General features: G+C 38.3%; 1 protein-coding gene across 1 annotated transcript in view; it reads right to left on the reverse strand.

The window, feature by feature from the left end:
• nAChRbeta2 (nicotinic acetylcholine receptor beta2) overlaps positions 1-3,020 on the reverse strand; it is a 264,693-nt gene extending 261,673 nt beyond the window's left edge. The window contains exon 1 of the mRNA XM_083140885.1: positions 2,691-3,020. Within this exon, the coding sequence (XP_082997011.1) occupies positions 2,691-2,757 (67 nt within the window). The 5' untranslated portion in view covers positions 2,758-3,020. The remainder of the gene's footprint in view (positions 1-2,690) is intronic.
• Between the last annotated feature and the right edge of the window lie 15,492 nt (positions 3,021-18,512).

Below are 18,512 nucleotides of genomic sequence, written 5' to 3' on the forward strand. Positions count from 1 at the left end.
AACATGATCCTCACAGACAAAATTGCGGAGTTTGACTGTGGATAACATGAAAACGTTTTGTTGCTTAACTATTGATTGATTGAGTTGCTGTTTTAAGTCCACTTTATGCACAGTAAGGTTACTGAACTTACAGTTTGGATGAATCTCATCTTTGATTTAAGAGGGACTTTAGCATAATTGGTAGAAAGGTAAGTGCATCTCAACCACATTAGATACCTACGCTAATTCCTTTCGGAAAAATATGATATATTTACTGCTCAGCACGTGCTTTCACGAATTCTTCCTCGGTATATTTTAGGATTTTTAGAACCTATTTTAAGGTTTTTGGAACCTATTTTAGAATTTTTAGAGCCTATTTTAAGGTTTTGGAACCTATTTTAGGATTTTAGAGCCTATTTTAAGGTTTTTGGAACCTATTTTAGGATTTTTAGAGCCTATTTTAAGGTTTTTGGAACCTATTTTAGAATTTTTAGCCTATTTTAAGGTTTTTGAAACCAATTTTAGAATTTTCAGAGCCTATTTTAAGGTTTTGGAACCTATTTTAGAATTTTAGAGCCTATTTTAAGGTTTTTGGAACCTATTTTAGAATTTTAGAGCCTATTTTAAGGTTTTTGGAACCTATTTTAGAATTTTTAGAGCCTATTTTAAGGTTTTTGGATCCTATTTTAGAATTTTTAGAGCCTATTTTAATGTTTTTGGAACCTATTTTAGAATTTTTAGAGCCTATTTTAAGGTTTTTGGGACCTATTTTAGGATTTTTAGAACCTATTTTAGGAACCTAAAAGCACACTTTTTAGAACCTAAAAATCCAAGGTCTAATAATAGCATAACTAGTGCGTCTGCAAGAAAAGTTTATTAAAAAATTGAAAAAATGGCAGCTATGTTTAAATAAGAATTTACTTTGCATACTCTCCCTGCTATTAGAACCTGAAACTCCTAGGAGTCATACACCTGATTTATTAGAACAGCTGTCTAAAAATTTACCCGACTGGTTAGGCTAAAAATGAGGCGTGAACTAGGATTTCGTTACTTAAAATTGTGAGAATTTTTGTAAAAAAAATTTCGACACTTCCTTGTATACATTTAACGTTTGTCACACATACTTAATAATTTCTTTAAAATAATGTAAATTGAAATGTGCAAAAAATAGGTTTCTTGCAAGATACATATTTGAGCCATTGTTACTTATTTATATGTATACTAGCTGATTGCCCGGCGTTGCCCGGGTATTTATTTTTCCCAATCTTCTATTAGCCAGGAAAATAATGAATTTTAAATATAGTGTAAAATGTAACAATTTTATTTCATCGTGAATGTCACCAATTAGCTTAGAGACTCCGAAAACTATGGATTCGACACTAATCTAGGTCATTTGTGGCATTTTATTTTTCACCCCCTCTCGCCCCCCCCCATGCCGATAGGTGATGAACTTGAAGTTCAATCGCATTGGGAGTGTCACGAAAACTATGGATTCCATTCGCAACACAGCCTGAAAGTTAGACAACCCGAGAAACATCATCGTTGTGTGGATTGCATAGGGTCACGGATGTCTGTTTGTGCTGAATTTAATATCGGTGGTTCTCGATTATTTTTACATGTCACCCCTTCCCACCCTCACCCCTAGGGGTGCCAGGGGTGTCTTACCCCAAAAATATTTCTTACCAGATTGCAAGTGATACGTGTACCAAGTTTGGTTGAAATTGCTCCTGGTGTTCGATAGTTATACCGGAACAAACATATATACACACCCACACACACCCATTTATATATATATAGAAGATAGATAGATTACAACAGGTAATAATGCATTAGAACATATGACTATGCAAGCTTGAAGTGGAAATTGCTACCTGAGGGATACTGCCACATGCTTCCCACCCCCCACCCCCCACTTTGAGCACTTGTGCTAGGTAAAAACTTCACGAGTACAAATCGAAAACTTCATTGCAAATGGGCATCTCTAAAGAAAAAAGCATCGCAATAAAATATGTTTTAATATGGGCAGATGTTTATTTTGACTTTTCACGTTGTCCCAGGCTAATTTTCGGAATATGTTCATACGTACCTTCGAGTACATCTCAGGATTTAGTCTCTCGGAGTTATTGTTCCTGAGATATCGCTATATTTTTATTGTTCTTTCGCTCATACAGAGTCGTCAATACTGGAAAACATTTCTGTGGGTCACTTTTTTACATTTAGTCTTAACTGTAAAGAAGTCGAGTTCATGTGGTCTACTGGTGACCTTTTATAGATTTTCGTGACCTTTATAATTCACTTAACCACCGCGACACAACCTTGATATTGTCACTTCCGGTATGATAACTGTTACCCAATCAAAGATGCAGCTAACTTCCGGTTTAAGGTCAAGGTGGTGTTGATCTTGGACCATGTGGTTATGTACTTGAATTGCATTTTCCAGAAACATTTGAATTATTATTTTTTTAATACCGTTTGCCCTTTAGGTTGAAGTGACTCATCTTGACAGAACAGTCCATTGCATAATTGTTTAAAAAATGTGGGTTGGGTGATGTAGTTAATAATTTAGCACTGTGTTTGGATCTTGGAGTAAGTGAAGTGTTGGGGGACGGGGGGTGGATGTACGAAGGGGTTGTGCAGGGGTTCTGGTCGGCGTGACGGTGCCGGATTTATTTCCTAGGCTAGTTTCTAGGTTACTTCTCTAGGCTACTTACCGATTGAGAAGGCGCAGAGGGTCAGGAAGGCTGTCCCCCATGCCACCATGTTGACGGCGCGAGTCATCTGAGAAACAGGGCGTGCGCCGGAGCGCTCTTCCGGGGCAGAGAGGAAGAAAAAACAAAACACTACACGAGATTCAGCACGGATGGTCCAGATGTCGTACGTGCAGCATCCAAGCACATCCCCGTCGTCATAGCAACCGAAGGAACTTCACCGAGTAGCACCTGCCGTCCGGGTTGATTACTGCAAATGCACTTCCACCGTCGTCGCCGTAACGCTAGGGGGAATGCTCGCTCACCGCTAGGGTTCTAGCGCGGCCTCTAGAAACGCTCCAATGCGGCAGGTCCTGCGGAGATCAGAAATTCCGTCCGAGTCCTCTCTCTCTGTTCCCTCTCCAATCAATACCAGGGGAGGGGCGTGCGTGCTCTGGGACCACCACGGCGCAACCCCCTGTCGGCAAATCTCGGCACTAAAGGGGTGGTTTTTTGGCAGCGACCTGCTAGCTTCCACCCCTTCTCTCTCTCCCCCTCCTTACCAACTTCCACCCCCTCCTAGAATATTCTAATACGTAAAGAACAGACTTGAAAGCTTTGTGTGTGTTAGAAACGTACAAATTGAAACTTCCCTTCAGGATATCCAAACGCAAACTCACCCTCTTAAAATTTCCAGCAGCGCTATGGAAATATTCCTATTCCCGCCCCGTAACCAATAATGGTTTAACCCTAACTTACACTTTTTTAATCATTAAAATTTAAGAAACTATTTTCTTGTTGAATCATTGCTTCATTTGTTGATTATATATGTGTGCAGTTATTTATTAATTATACTAATTACAAAAATTACCATCAATAACAGTGGCAGCGATTGTGTTAAAAAAAACTAGGGGGCAAGGTGCAAAAAGTGGGGCGCAAGGACAATTTCCTTTCCATTGGTACATAAGTTTAGCGTAGTCGGGGGGAAAACTGCCCCCTCACGCCCCCAATCGCCGCCACTGATCATTAATAGAAATGGTAAAGGCAAGGTAAAGTTCCCCGTGCATATAGCACCCTTACCATGAAGGCACATTTTGTGGATGTGGGGTAGCTGTAGAGCCCCACGCATTCTCGATTTCTGCCACTTTGGTGGTGATGTGATCAGCACCACGCTCCGGTAGCCTCTATTTAACATGGTTGCCCCCAGGTACCCATTGATTTGAGGCTGGGTGAGCCCCAGAGCAGCAGGGAAAAGGCCGGAAAAATTCCGATCTCAGATCGCCTATTGCGGGAATCGAACCCGGGTCTCCCGTGTGGCAGTGGCAGTCCGACGCCATACCGACTAGCGCGACTCCATTAATAGGAAATAATAACCAATTATTGCATGAGTGTTACACACATATTTTACCATTCACCAAAACTCAAAGCCAAAATATTTTTTTCATTAATGCTCTTTTGTCTTCAGAGGTACTGTTATTTATTAATTATAATAATTACAAAATTACCATCATTACCAACCACTCGTACACTCTCACTGGCATGAGTAGCTCGAATGAGACGCATTCAAAGACGGCGCTCCATATGCCCACCTAGTGTATTTTACCTCCTACTTACATTTGTGTTTCTTATGAACAAAAATAATACAGAAATATTGTGAACACCCAGGAGAAAATGAAATGTATTTTCATTTTTTTATAAAAAATTCACATTTGAAAAATAGAAAAAATAGATCTTGTGGGTCTGACACTCCCAGCGGCGGAGCCAGGATTAATCATCTAGGGGTGCTGAGGGGGTGCGGAAAGAAATTTAGGGGGTGGATGCTGAAAATATAAAAACATGAAACACACATATGCAACCTTTCAAAACTGGGGTTTTTACTTTCCTTGGTAGATAAGGTTTAGCATAGTGCGGGGGCAAAAATAGCAAAACGCGGGGAGCAACTGCACCCCTAATCGCCGCCTCTGATTAACATAAATTACTGACTGAAATGAAATTATATGTGTGAACTATATAACTTAAGATTGACATCCATTTTCCAGGGAGACTGTGCCCCCTTGCCCTCCCCCTGGACGTCCATGATGATATGTATTAAGTCTTATACTCCAAGATAGTGGTCATACAGTGCAAACATTCAGATACAGGTTACAGTCTTATTGAACTATGTAGTGAAATACAAAATGAAATTACCCTAGTCTTTAAAAACAATTTTTGAACCTTTTCAATGTAACCAATGGAGGTAGTACAAAATACATAGTACCTTCCTCTGCTACTTCAGGACAAAACGCGAAGTGCACAGCAACTTCGTCTTTGTTAAAATCCCTTCTGCAGCACTATCCCCAACAACGAACTGTAAAATTTCTTCGTGAACATTGGGCATCTTCCTAAAAAAAAAGCCTGAAATGGTACGTTTACTAGACATGTTACGTGGAACAAATACATAGAACGTGTTAACAAGAAAACTACCCTTCACGTTACAACTCGCATTAACTACATCTCCCGATACCTTACCTTTGAAAGCAGCTGAAAGTTTTGCTTCAGTGCGAGGAAGAACAAGCAGGAGGAAAATAAACAACTCACATTAAGCTATAGACAATTATCGAAAACCAAGCAGACCACTTGAAGAAACAAACGAAGAAATATTCACAACAACAATGCTGACGAAATTAAAAACGGCCGCTGCTCTTTATAGAGGCTGCCGCCAGTACAGGAAAGTATGTGTATAGGCTTCTCTTTCAGTGCTTGCCTGTTGCAATAATAACGGTCTTACTTCAGTACTTAACATTCGGCGCTCAATATGACGACATGACATAATATGACACTCTAAGGGTTAGTGTTTTTAGTTGAACGTAGGGGTTGCTGAAGGGGGTGCGGAAGAAAATTAAGGGGTTCGCAAGCAACCCCCTCGCGCCGCCCCTGGACACCACCTTCTCGGATAAGCAAGGGTTAATCAAAGCACGAAGTCCCATACGCAAAAAAAAATGGAGAAGTTCCGAGTTCGAGTATCGGCCTAAGAACGGCTATCCAATTATTTTTGTTACATCAATTTCATTGCATAATTCGTACTCATCGTAAATGGGTTAGGAGGTGGAAGGGGGTAGATATTTTGTTAAAGAGGTACAAAGTATTCTTCTCCCATGTCCCCTAATTTCACTTGTTCCAGTGGAATGCAGACATGCAGGGCCGGATTAACCTATGGGCAACTGGGGCAATTGCCCCGGGGTCCCCACCAGAAGGAAGCCGTGAAGGGCCTCCACCAATTATTTTTTTTAACCAGCTGGCTACGCTAGTGAAAAATAACATAAGAAGTTGTATTTTAAAAATAAAAAAACTTCAATATTGTCGTATGTCTACACTCTTCTGGATCCAATCTTAGCATAGCTCTCAGTCGATCTGTTTGTAGACTTATTCAACAATCAATTCTCAGATACGAATAAGATAATAAAAAATCCTACCAAGTACATAACTTTCTTTCGTTAATAATATCGTAACTGTTGAGGAAAGTACTCAATGGCCGAAAGCAGAAAGGAAACAATCAACTCATTCCGCCGTCCGTTAGGTTATGTTAGCGCGGTTCACAAAAGCGCTGCTTAAAGTAAGGTGCCCCGTAGTTCACTGATGCCTTAGAACTGAGTTTTTCTAAGGCATCAGTGAACTACGGGGCACCTAACTTTAAGCAGTGCTTTTGTGAACCGCGGTAACATAACCTAACGGATGGCGGAATGAGTTGATTGTTTCCTTTCTGCTTTCGGCCATTGAGTACTTTTCTCAACAGTGTGTGACTTACGTGTTATTGTAGAGTACTGAACTGTTCGTAACTAGACGGCCTACTTCACGTAGTATTGAGGACTTTTAAGGTAAGTACAAACGTATGTTCTTTCCTTGTTTAATGTTTTTTTACTAGCATATTAGGCAAAGCACATGGCGGTTTATATATATATATGTTTATGTTCCCTCATAAGTCATATTAAGACTCTGTGATGCACCCAAATACTTTTTAACAATCAATCAATAAGTTAAGACTCAGTTATCGGATTTATTTTAAAGAAATAGCACAAAATGTGCACAGCAGGCTCGGAAAGGCTTGTGCGAGCCGTTTGTTAAATTGATATTGTTGTTCTGACACGGTAATTTAATTTGCATGTATTTATGTGTATTTATTTATGTATAAGCACAAGTTAAATTAGGTTCTCATAAAGTAACAATAATACGACATGTATTCTGAATACATGGATATTTGTATGTGTCCTTTTGTTTCATTCATAATCATTTTTTCATTCTCATCTTCGCGATTAACTTCAATAGGAAGAAGAGTGACGTTGAATAACGGAAATAACAATTAATCGTAAAAAGTTAGCATTGCTGTTCCAGTTCCCTCCTAACAATAATGAAACATACTGCTACTATATCAATTAAATATTTTGGTTATTGCATTTTAGTTTCCTTGCGGTTGAATTGTCGTGGATTGTCAGTGGCGACGTGTGAACGTTTTACTTGAAATTCACTCAACTTCAGGGTATATGTTGAAATGTTGCATGAATGACTACTGATTCTAAAATCAGGTTTACCATTTCAACTGCTGAAAATTGGTGGGTAACATATTGAGCTAATAAAGCTCCTAGAAAAAAAATGGGGGCCCCCACAAAACATTTTGCCCAGGAGCCTCCACCAACCTTGATACGGCCCTGCAGACATGACAAATTTTCGAAATGTCTAGTTTGTGTAATAGGAGTTCGGAGAGTACGAGTTAGTTGAATTACGACATTTTTCAACAGCTGGGCCGCGGCCCGGTAGAGGGGTCAGGTAATCATTTGTACTGAGCCACGAGAGGTTGTCCTGAAGTTTGCGACTTGCAGCCCGAGCTGACAACCACTTGGAAAGATGGCTTTTCGTTCTAGTTTCCACGCGATAACTGAAAATACTTTCGTGATGGATCAAACTATCTAACCGCGATTAGTCTTGCTTCCAGTTTCCGAATTTGGATTGATTTATTCATTCATTGTTAGGCTATTTTAAATCCACATCATACACAGAAGTCCTCCTCCGTTGCCGTGCGGTCTAAGACGCTGTGCTTTAGTCTCAGACTGCGGGACGTCATGGGTTCGAGTCCGCCTGAGTTTTCGGCCTGTGTCTAAGACCGGTGGCAACCCACCATCGTGAGGAAATTGGGGAGCTACGAGTGAGTAGCGTAACCTGGTCACTGATATCTCCTATAACGGCTCGACGTACTGACCACACGTCACCCCATTATCAGTTGAAGATCTCCACACCTCTAGATAGGATTGTGGATGGAGCCTGGCAGTCGGGAAATAAGCCAAGGCCTTTCCAGGGCTGTAGAGCCACGGGTTAAGTTAAGTTTCTCGAGTTAAGAGCCTAAATGGTGAAGCGACTTGCAGCCCGAGCTGGCAACCTGGAAACATGGCCTTTCGTTCGGGTTTCCATTGTGATAACAGAGAATAACGGTGATGGATAAAACTATCTAACCGGGGTGCACGTTGCTTCCCGACTCCAAATTTGGAACTTAACGAAGGGCATCGCGGCAATTTTCATTAACAGATATACTGACGTGGAAATATTCTGATTTTTTGGAATATTCTGGTTTCAGAATGGAACATGCCAGTGAAAATCAGAACTTACCAAATTAATTTTATTATATTGGCCAATGAAACTCAAAGATTCCATGTGCCCATTCACAAAACTGGAGATAAAAAATGTGTAAAATCCTATAAACCAATCTCACTTCTATCGTCACTATCAATTATTTGTGAAAAATCATCAAAAACAGGTTACTTCAGTTTACGTCACCATATATCAACACAGCACAACATGGTTTTCTTCCAGGCATCTCTTGCCTAACAAATATTTCTGTCTTACTTTCGCATGCTGCCAGAGCTATTGATAATAACTCCCAACTTGACACTATATATTTGGACGTTTCGAAAGCCTTTGAAAAAATTAATCATAAATTTCTTCTTCATAAATTATCATCCAGATTTAACATCCATGGCAAATTTCTCTCTTTACTCCAGGACTACCTCCATGAGCGTGAACAACGTGTTGTTCTTTCAGGTTCCTCTTCTAACTTTCTTCCCGTTTTGTCTGGAGTTCCCCAGGGGAGTGTCTTAGGACCGCTCCTTTTCCTTCTGTACATGGATGACCTCTCTGAAAAACTGTCCTCCCTCCCTATCAATATACTTTTGTTTGCGGATGACTAACTAACTAACTCTCTAGCCTTCTTAAACCCGAAGGTTCATGGCTGCAGCAACACAGGCCTTCCATCTGTCCCTATCTTGCGCAAGATCTATATACTCTTTTCCATCCCTACCGATTTCCTTTAGGTCCATCTCAACGTTGTCCCTCCATCTTCGTCTTGGCCTTCCTACAGGTCTCTTACCATCTGGTTTCCCAACAAGAATCCTGTAAACTCCTCTTTCCTCTCCCATTCGTGCCACATGGCCTGCCCACCTAAGTCTTCTTGATTTAATTATTCTAATAATATCTGGACATGAATACAAATTATGTAGTTCTAAATTATGTAACCTTCTCCACTCACCTGTCTCCTCATCCCTTTTAGGTCCAAAGATTTTCCTAAGGATCTTATTTTCAAATACTCTCAATTTATGTTCCTCTTTCAATGTAAGGGACCAAGTTTCACATCCATATAATACTACAGGCAAAATTACTGTTTTGTATATTTTAACTTTTAGTTTCTTAGATATTAAACGAGAAGACAAAAGTTTATGAAGAGAGAAGTAACATGCATTTCCTGAATTAAGCCTACTTTTTATTTCCTCTTTAATATAATTTTCATTTGTTAATATTACTCCTAAGTATTTGAATTTGGAAACTGGTTCAAACGAGTTGTTATCAATAATTAGATTTTGATTATTACCTAACACTTGGTTTCGGCCTGTAAGCATATATTTAGTTTTCTCTTTGTTAACTTCCAAACCTATCTCTTTAGCAGTTTTGAAAAATATTTTAGCATTATTCTTAATCGTATTTATATCATCCCCCAGTAAGTCTACATCATCTGCATATGCTAACAACTGAGTCACACCATTTAATTTTAGTCCTTCTTTAGTTTCTTTTACCTTCCTTACAGCATATTCTAAGGCAAAATTAAAGAGCAATGGAGATAATGCATCTCCTTGTTTTAACCCATCGTGAATTATAAATTTGTCAGACATATTATTACCCACACGAATTTTACTTTCTGTTTCACTGGTGCATATTTTTATCATACTAACAAGCTTCTTAGGTATTCCAAACTCTACTAATATATTATATAATTTATCTCTTTTGACCGAATCATATGCTTTTTTGAAATCAATGAATAGCTGATGGACATTTTGATTATATTCCCACTTTTTTTCAAGTGTCTGTCTGATGTGAAAAATTTGATCTGTAGTTGATCTGTTACGTTTAAATCCACATTGATAATCACCTATAATTTCATTAGCATATGGGGTTAGTCTTGTTAAAAGAATGTTAGACAATATTTTGTATGTTGTTGAGAGTAGAGAAATTCCACGGTAATTATTGCAGTTCATTTTATCACCTTTTTTAAACACAGGAACAATTATGGATTCTTTCCACTGTTGAGGGATTTCTTCTTTATTCCATATTAAACAAATTAATTTATGAATTTGACATATTAATGAATTTCCACCATATTTAATTAACTCAGCTGGTATTAAATCAATGCCAGGTGCTTTGTTATTCTTAAGCCTTTTAATAGCATCTTTAACTTCAGTCAAGTTAGGTTCTGGAACTAAAGGTTCTGCTGTGTGTACTTCATTTACTTCTGATTTATCTCCTACATGGACATTTAAAAGGTCATTAAAGTAGTTCTTCCATCTATTTAGAATATCGCTTGGGTCAGCTAGAAAATCACCGTCTTTATCTTTTATCAAGTTTACTTTAGGTTGCCACCCCTTTCTAAACTCATTTACACCTTTATATAAATCTCTGATATTTTTATTTTTGCTGTTTGTTTCAATTTCGTTAATTTTGTTTTTCAAGTAATCTCTTTTTTTACTTCTAAACGTGCGGTTAACTTCTCGCTTTATTGTATTATAATTGCTTAGATTTGTATCATCCGAGTTATTTAACCACCTAAGTCTAGCCTGATTTCTTATTTCTATTAGATTATGACATTCATTATCAAACCATAGCTTACTTTTTCTCGGTTTATGGTATCCTATAGTTTCTTTAGCTGCTGATTCTATTGCATTACGTATGTGCTCCCAATTCTTATTTACGTCTGTTTCATTTATATTTTCATCATCATTTAAATCCTGCAAAACCTCAAATCTATTTGACAGTTTAATTTGGTAATCTTTCTTAATTCTTTCATCAGTAAACTTTCCTGTATCAAATTTTATAACTTTTAGATTTTGTTGCTTATGATTTATCACTGAGAGTCTTTCTCTTAATTTAGCAATTACTAAATAATGGTCACTGGCACAGTCAGCACCTCTATGTGTACGAACGTCAATTATACTAGTATGCCTTCTCTTATCAATGAGAATATGATCTATCTGATTATGAGTTTTACCATCTGGAGAAGACCAGGTATATTTATGGATATCTTTATGTTTAAAAGTGGTACTTTTCACAATTAAATTCTTTGAGGTTGCAAAAGTAATCAATCTTATACCATTATCATTACTTAATTCATGAAGACTTTCTTTACCAATCGTGGGTTTAAATGTATCTTCTTTGCCAATCTGTGCATTACAGTCACCTAACAGAATTTTCATATCATACTGAGAAAATTTATCAAAGACCTGTTCTAACTCTGTATAAAAATCATCTTTAGTATTATCATCTTTATCTTCCGTTGGTGCATGTATGTTTATTAAAATAATTTTACACCACCTACCCTGTAAAACTGCATATGATATCCTATCATTAATAAATTCTACTGTTTTAAGAGCCGAGATAATTCTATTATTTATGAAAAAGCCTGTTCCAAAATTATGATTTTCAGTACCACCATAGAAAAAAGTATAATTTTTAGTTTTACAATTCCCTTCTCCTGGCCACCTAACTTCCTGGACAGCTACTACATCTAATTTATACTTAACTATCTCATTAACTGTACACTGAAATGCCCCAGGCCGGTAAAGGCTCAGAACATTCCAGGTGCCTAATTTAATATCCTTATTCCTAACGTAGATCTTATCCTTAGTCCAGGGACCTCCCAAAGTAGTCCCCACCCGGAGATCCGAACGGGGGACTATTTTACCTCCGGAATATTTTACCTTGGGAACATCCATGGCCTTATATTTCTGTTTCTTGACATGTCTTTTTACAGTGCAGAGTTGTCAGCTCTGCGGATGACTGTAAAGTCTTTAAGGAGATCTCATCGCATCATGACATGATGATTCTTCAAAATGCTCTGACAGAACTTGTTAAGCGGTGTCGTCAGTGGAATTTAGAACTAAACCCTCAGAAATGCTCTTTCCTTACTTATTCCCTAAAAAAGAACAAAATGGTGTCTACTTATTCTATTGAAAACAATCCAATCCAAAATGTTTCCACCCAAAAGAACCTAGGTATTATCATGGATGAAAAACTCACTTTTAATTATCATATTATAGCTACCACTAAAAAAAGCCATGTGCCTTCTCGGTCTTCTATACACATTTAGCGAAATTCAAAACCCATCATCTCTTGCTTTATTCTTTAAATCTTTCATCTCGCCCATCCTTGAATACTGTTCCCCAATTTGGGCAATGGCCTCGAAAACCAATCTCAGCAGAATAGATTCTGTTCTCAGTTTCTTTCTTGCAATTGTTCGCCATAGAATACCTTCCTTTCCACATGTATCCAAATCAGACACCATGGCTTCTCTGAATATTCACACTCCATCCTTTCGTCGTGATCTAGCTGACATGAAATTTTTATACAAGATAATAAATGGCAAAATCAGAACAGATCTCCTAATCAATAAATTCACACTTAGGGTACCCCAAAAGCAAACGCGCAACCTGCAACTCTTCCACAACTCAACCACTAGGCTATCCCTTCTACAACGCTCCTTGTTTTACAGGCTCCCAGAAATCTACAACAAACTTCCCCTGAATGTAGATATTTTCCTTCCAGAACGTAATTTTTGTATATTACTGACCAAGAACATGTAAATCTATCCCACCTTGTTATTGTTTTTATCTTTTGTTATTTTCTGTTTCTACTTAATGTTGTTTCAGTGTAAAATGGCCAAATAAGACTGTATCTGAAACTCTGAGTAAGTAAATAAATAAATAAATAAATAAATAGATCCAGTTGTTTATTTTATTTGTCAACAAGCCAAGACGTAATCGAAGTAATATTGTATATGATTATGCCATAATTTATTAATTAGTATTAAATTTCAAGGGTACATATTGATTAACGTTACGAGTAAAATTATTGGGATCGGGGAATCAAATTTTAAAAAAAGGAATTTACCTGGCCGGGGGCTAACGAAATTTGAGAATCACTGCTCTAAGAGATAGAGACATGTCGCTTGGGAATGAGCCAATCAACAACAACGTTCACACCCTAGCGGTGTGACAGCTTTCACAAGTCTGCGTTCAATTGGCGAAATCCTCAAGCGGCATGTGTCGCGTGTGAAATCTCCCTAAGAGAACTTTCAGACCGAGGTAACAAGCGACATGTGTCATTTGAGAATAAACCTTTAGAAATAAATGCAACCATGCGTACCGAAGCGACACGATAAGCTGCACGTGTCACTTGTCGCTTGCGTGGCCCTCGGTTATGAAGTTGGTTTTTAAGGCGAGGTGGGACAATTACGCACTAGTTGTGCATTTATTTCAATATCGTCGGATTGGGCACTGCTTTTTAAAAAAGGGTTTAGTATGCAAGACAGTATGAATTTCTCTCTGTATTACAAGTGGAAACTGTTTTTCTAGTTGATTAGTAAGTTAGACACGATGTTTGAAAAATAAAATTAATAAGTATTTACAGAATCTCATGTATATCTTATGGGAAATCAACTTCAAGTTAATCAAATGGGAGTTTCAACTTTTCCGTATAACAATATTGTCATCTTCACATTAGCCACAGCGCTATATATAAAAATAGCTGAGGAGGAAAAATGGGGTGAGTGACGCAGCCTATATATGAATGTCACGTCACGTGCAAAATGTACACTCGTGGCAAAGTTGGTCTTTATGGGTCAGAGCCAGTAGTTCACAGCCAAACGAGTGCACGAAAGAGCCAGATCTGACTTCAAAAGAGCGAAGCTGGCAACAGTGATCGGCAGCTGCCCCAGCGAGAAAGACCTAGGGGAAATTGCCCCTCTCCCCCTTAAGTGACACTTCTAGTTGTTTGAAAGTTACTCAATCTCCAGTTTTGTCCGAACTTGGATCTTTCCTTCTAACGCGGTCTGCAACACTGATAACCAGCTTATGCGCAACGTGCTGAATTGTTCAAGTCATTTCATTGCTGCTGTTTGCAACATACAGTCGGTAAGACTCTTCTCTACTACCACTGATGTGAAGTACTGTACATTGTAAGTCCATGTCTGCTTGTGTTGCCTACGAGTAATATGGAATCCAGAACGTCAGTATTGTGTGTATGGAGGGGAGGGGGAGGAAGGACGATGGAGGGGGTGAAAGGGAGAAAGAGTAAAAGAAAGAAAAGAGTGGGAAAATAAAGAAAGGGAAAGAAGATAGAGAATATTACCACATTTTGGTGGGGTAGGGTTAACAGACGTCCTCTTTTTCCCGGAAATGTCTTACATTTTAGCCTTGTGTTCGGCGTCCGCGAGGAATTTGAAAAAAAAAATGTCCTGCATTTTGGGCATCAGATAATCTGAAATAAGAAAATGCGTTTGTCAGTTGAACAAAAATAAATGATGGAAGTTACAGGCAGTGATGTGCGTCTAAGCGTAAACAACGATAGTCTACATTCTACACGTCGACTATTTTACACACGTAGAGTACGTAATCTATGTAAACAACATGCCGAAACGTGATAACTTAGCAAAGAGCGCCGTGGAATGAAAAGAAAATTATACTGCGTATCAGTTGCTGATGTGTGAGGAGAACTTTTCATACTCTTTCTTCCAAATTCGAACAATTTCTCATCTAGGAAGAAACCTAATATAAGAATATTCTAGTGTTTTATGGGAAAAGACCACTCTTGCCTCACGACTGCCATCTGTTGTTGTTTTCTGCATACTATTTATCTTCTTCCATAGTTGATAATAGAAGAGAAGAGAAATTTTGTTGTAAATAGTATTCTTTTCATTTCGTTAGGAACCAATATAGTTGAAAATGTCACTTTCCTTTCATGAAAGCCTTGAAAATTAATTTTAATGCACTTTAGATTGTCTACGTAGTCTATGTAAACTACAACCCAATGTAATCTACGCGTAGATTACGTGTAGACAACGCATGTAGACGTAAGCTTATAGTCTACTGCACATCACGTTACAGGTCTATGGACTGCACTTAACAAACTTATTTTGATTCAGATATTGGAAGAGAAAAAGTGTGTTGTGCTAGGATAAAGACAAAGGTTAATCAACCAATTTTGGGGCCACATTCTAGTGATGTCGTTGTTCAATGCCTGAGGGGAATTTCTTGCTTTGGGACAGTGGCGTGCCCAGAGGGGTATTGGTGGGAGTCATAATCCCCTTTTTGGCGCAGTATTAAAAAAAACACGTCAAAGGCAGGAAAAGTAGGCAAATTGAGGACTGGCTACTATAAAAGTATACTAACACCCCTTCCATTTTGAAAATCTTGGACACGCCACTGCTTTGGGCTTTATAGCGATGGAAGTAAATCTACAAGGTGTTTCTTACTCAATATTTGATTGTGTAGCAGGGCATATTCAGAAACAATGTTTGCGATGTGCTGCCGTGTATTATCCAACCTTAGGGTCAAAAGATGAAAAACTTAAAAAAAAAAAAAAGGACATGTTTAGATTTCATAATCTAAAAAAGAGAACATTTTTAGATGCAGCACTTCGAACACAAGTTTTGTGTTTACTAGTGTTTTGGTGAGTTTGTAGATCACACACGCCTGTAAAATAATTTTATACCGTTTTAGTATAACTAATAATAGGCTTCATTACAGGCAAATGTCAGAATATTCTAATATTAATTTACTATGCCGGTAGTATTACAAGGTTGTGAAAATTACTCTGCAAGTTTAAAAGCAGTGGCGGCGATTGGGATGGGGCGTGGATGGCATTGTCCCCCATTTTTGCTACTTTTGCCCCAGCACTGTTACGTACCAAGGTAAAGTAAACTGTCCTTGCTCCCCTAGTTTTGGCACCCCCCGTTTTTTGACCCAATCTCCGCTACTGTTTAAAAGAAGAACATAAATTGATAGTTTTTGAAAAATTAAGGACAGGAGAAAATTTGGACCTAATAGCGATGAAGAAACACGGGAATGGAGAATATTACATAACAATGAACTGCATAAACCATATTAATTCTTTGTTGGGAGAAAGGTTTCTTGTCTTTGCGGTTGCAACTGAGCCAGTGGCGCTTCGTGGTCTGGATCTATGGGTGTGCACCTCGGCCTTGCGTCCACAAGAAGTGTTGTTATTCCCACTCAATTATTCCTGCCCACGAGAGAAGATGTGTTGTTTGGTCTCTTTCGTGCCCTGTAGGAAATCCAGCATTCGACGGCCTGATAAAAACAATCGCAACGCTATACCGATAAACTGCTATGGTTTTAAAGGATAATAATATTGCCAGAATTTTGTGTAAATGCCGTGTTTTAATAATGTATATTATCTTTCTTCAATGTAAATATGTCCCATCAGAAACCCAAGTTTAATGCCACATAAACATTTCATCGTACACTTAAGTTAATTACCATTTTCAATTATAACACCATTAAGCCTTGTTTCCATGATATGAAAAACTAAATATGCTGACCAAGGCAGAAATTTATTTTATTATAAAACATAAACTAAACGTAACGTTTCAACCTTCTAGCAAGGTCTTCTTCAGACTCTGCACCAAGTACAAATGTAACAAGGTACAAAAACAGGACGATATTTATACACAAACATTACTCCCCTCCAGACTATTAGAATGTTGTTCTGGAACATTCTAGCAGGTGGCTTTCCCTTGTCAACTGTACTTTCACCTAAAAGGCGAAACATATTTTCTTCCAACTAGAATGTAGTTGGACTCTTTATCTCAAGCTCTTTTTCCTTCATTCTTCTTCCTTCATCTCTCCTCTTTTTCTTTTGTCCTTTCCACTCTTTCTAACACCTTCTTCCATTCTTTGTTTATCTTCACTTCTCCATTCCAGTTCATTGTGTCTTCTTCACCTTTCTTCTCTATTTCCTTGACCTCCTTCAATTTTCTCATGTTCATTTTCTCATTTTAGCCATGAGGCTGAGCAGATAGGAAGGGAGAAGAGAATACTAGTACTTATCCACTTTAGTAATTGTAATGAGGATCCTCGAAACCCTAATAAAATGCAACTAGTTCTTGCCAGCACTTCTACAAAATTTATCTCAAATCAGTGACATAATAGTACACTTTACAGATTCTCGTATGCACTGAATAAAGAATTGGATTGACTGTTCTGTGACAAAAATAGAAGATTAAACTTTGATTATTTGAAATTTTCGTTGAACTTCCAAATAGCTACAAGTCAGAGCGTCTAAATGCACCAATTCCTAGGACATTGTGAATGTTTTTAATTCAAACCGCTGACCTTTTATAAAACTATTTTTCCAGAACCTGTATCAACGTATTCCACTCATCGCATCTGGCCTTGCATGGTTGAATAGTACGCTCGTCACTACACGCCACGCCCTCTCCCCTTCCTTTCCCGACCTCCCCTCATTCGGATTTCAAAGCTTTGCTCAGAAGCGCGTGAGGTGAGAGAGATCAAAATTTCCCTTGCTGAAATAAATATCCCTCAATTTTCAATACGTCAAGGAGTGGAAAGATTGCAACACTACATGACGAAGAGAGAACAGCGCAAGTCCGTTGTTACTATGTCACAATTCTCTGTGCGAAGCGAGTCCGAAAGCCCTTGATCCAAGCCATAAGAGCCTTTCTGCTTCCTCTACTCACCGTCGAACACAGCGCCATTTCGTTGTACAGCTGTGTGCACTTCCCGATTGTGTTCATGCCCCGCATCCGACGCGAGGTACTCAGATAGAAAAGCTGACGTAAGGAAGTAAATGGAAGGTAAATGTGGCCCGAGAACCTTTGTTATTTTGAAGAAATGGCTTTCAATGAATAAATATAATAAAAATAAATTACATTGCACATTTACTTTGGTGTGCACGTGCGAGTGCGCGAATAGGCAGCAGCCGCTACTGAACTGAGCGTATTGTATTATTGTATTTCCTTATATTGAAATTGAACACGCAAGCAATATTAACAATTATTTACAAATATAAAATTTTGTTTCGAATCTTGAAGTTGAATAGTTGTCTATATCCCCAAAAAGAGGACATTTCCCCATTTCCCGGACCATTTATAGAACTCGAAAAAGAGGACATGTCCGGGTAAAAGAGGACTTATATAACCCTAACACGTCTCATGTGTAATTTTTATTCTACCCACGCGTGAGTGACACCCAATGAAATTTTCAATATTTCTGATAGTACTCGTAACGTTATTCGACGATCACAGTTAGAGCAGCGTTTGAAGTTTTCTTCCGTAAGAGTAACGATCTGAGCTCCAGGTCCACCTTTCTTTGAAATTGAATGTCACTCCTCTTTAAACATTTTGAACCACCTTCGAGCTGTACTGTAGCGAAGAACAGACTCTCCATAGACCAATTGTAGCATTTCATAGCAAAAGACGAAAGCAAAATTTCAATGCAGCGTATTGTTCGTCCTGCGCGCTAC

Source organism: Lepisma saccharinum, chromosome 19 (genome assembly GCF_977018435.1).
Source record: "Lepisma saccharinum chromosome 19, izLepSacc3.1, whole genome shotgun sequence".
Lineage (NCBI taxonomy): Eukaryota > Metazoa > Arthropoda > Insecta > Zygentoma > Lepismatidae > Lepisma > Lepisma saccharinum.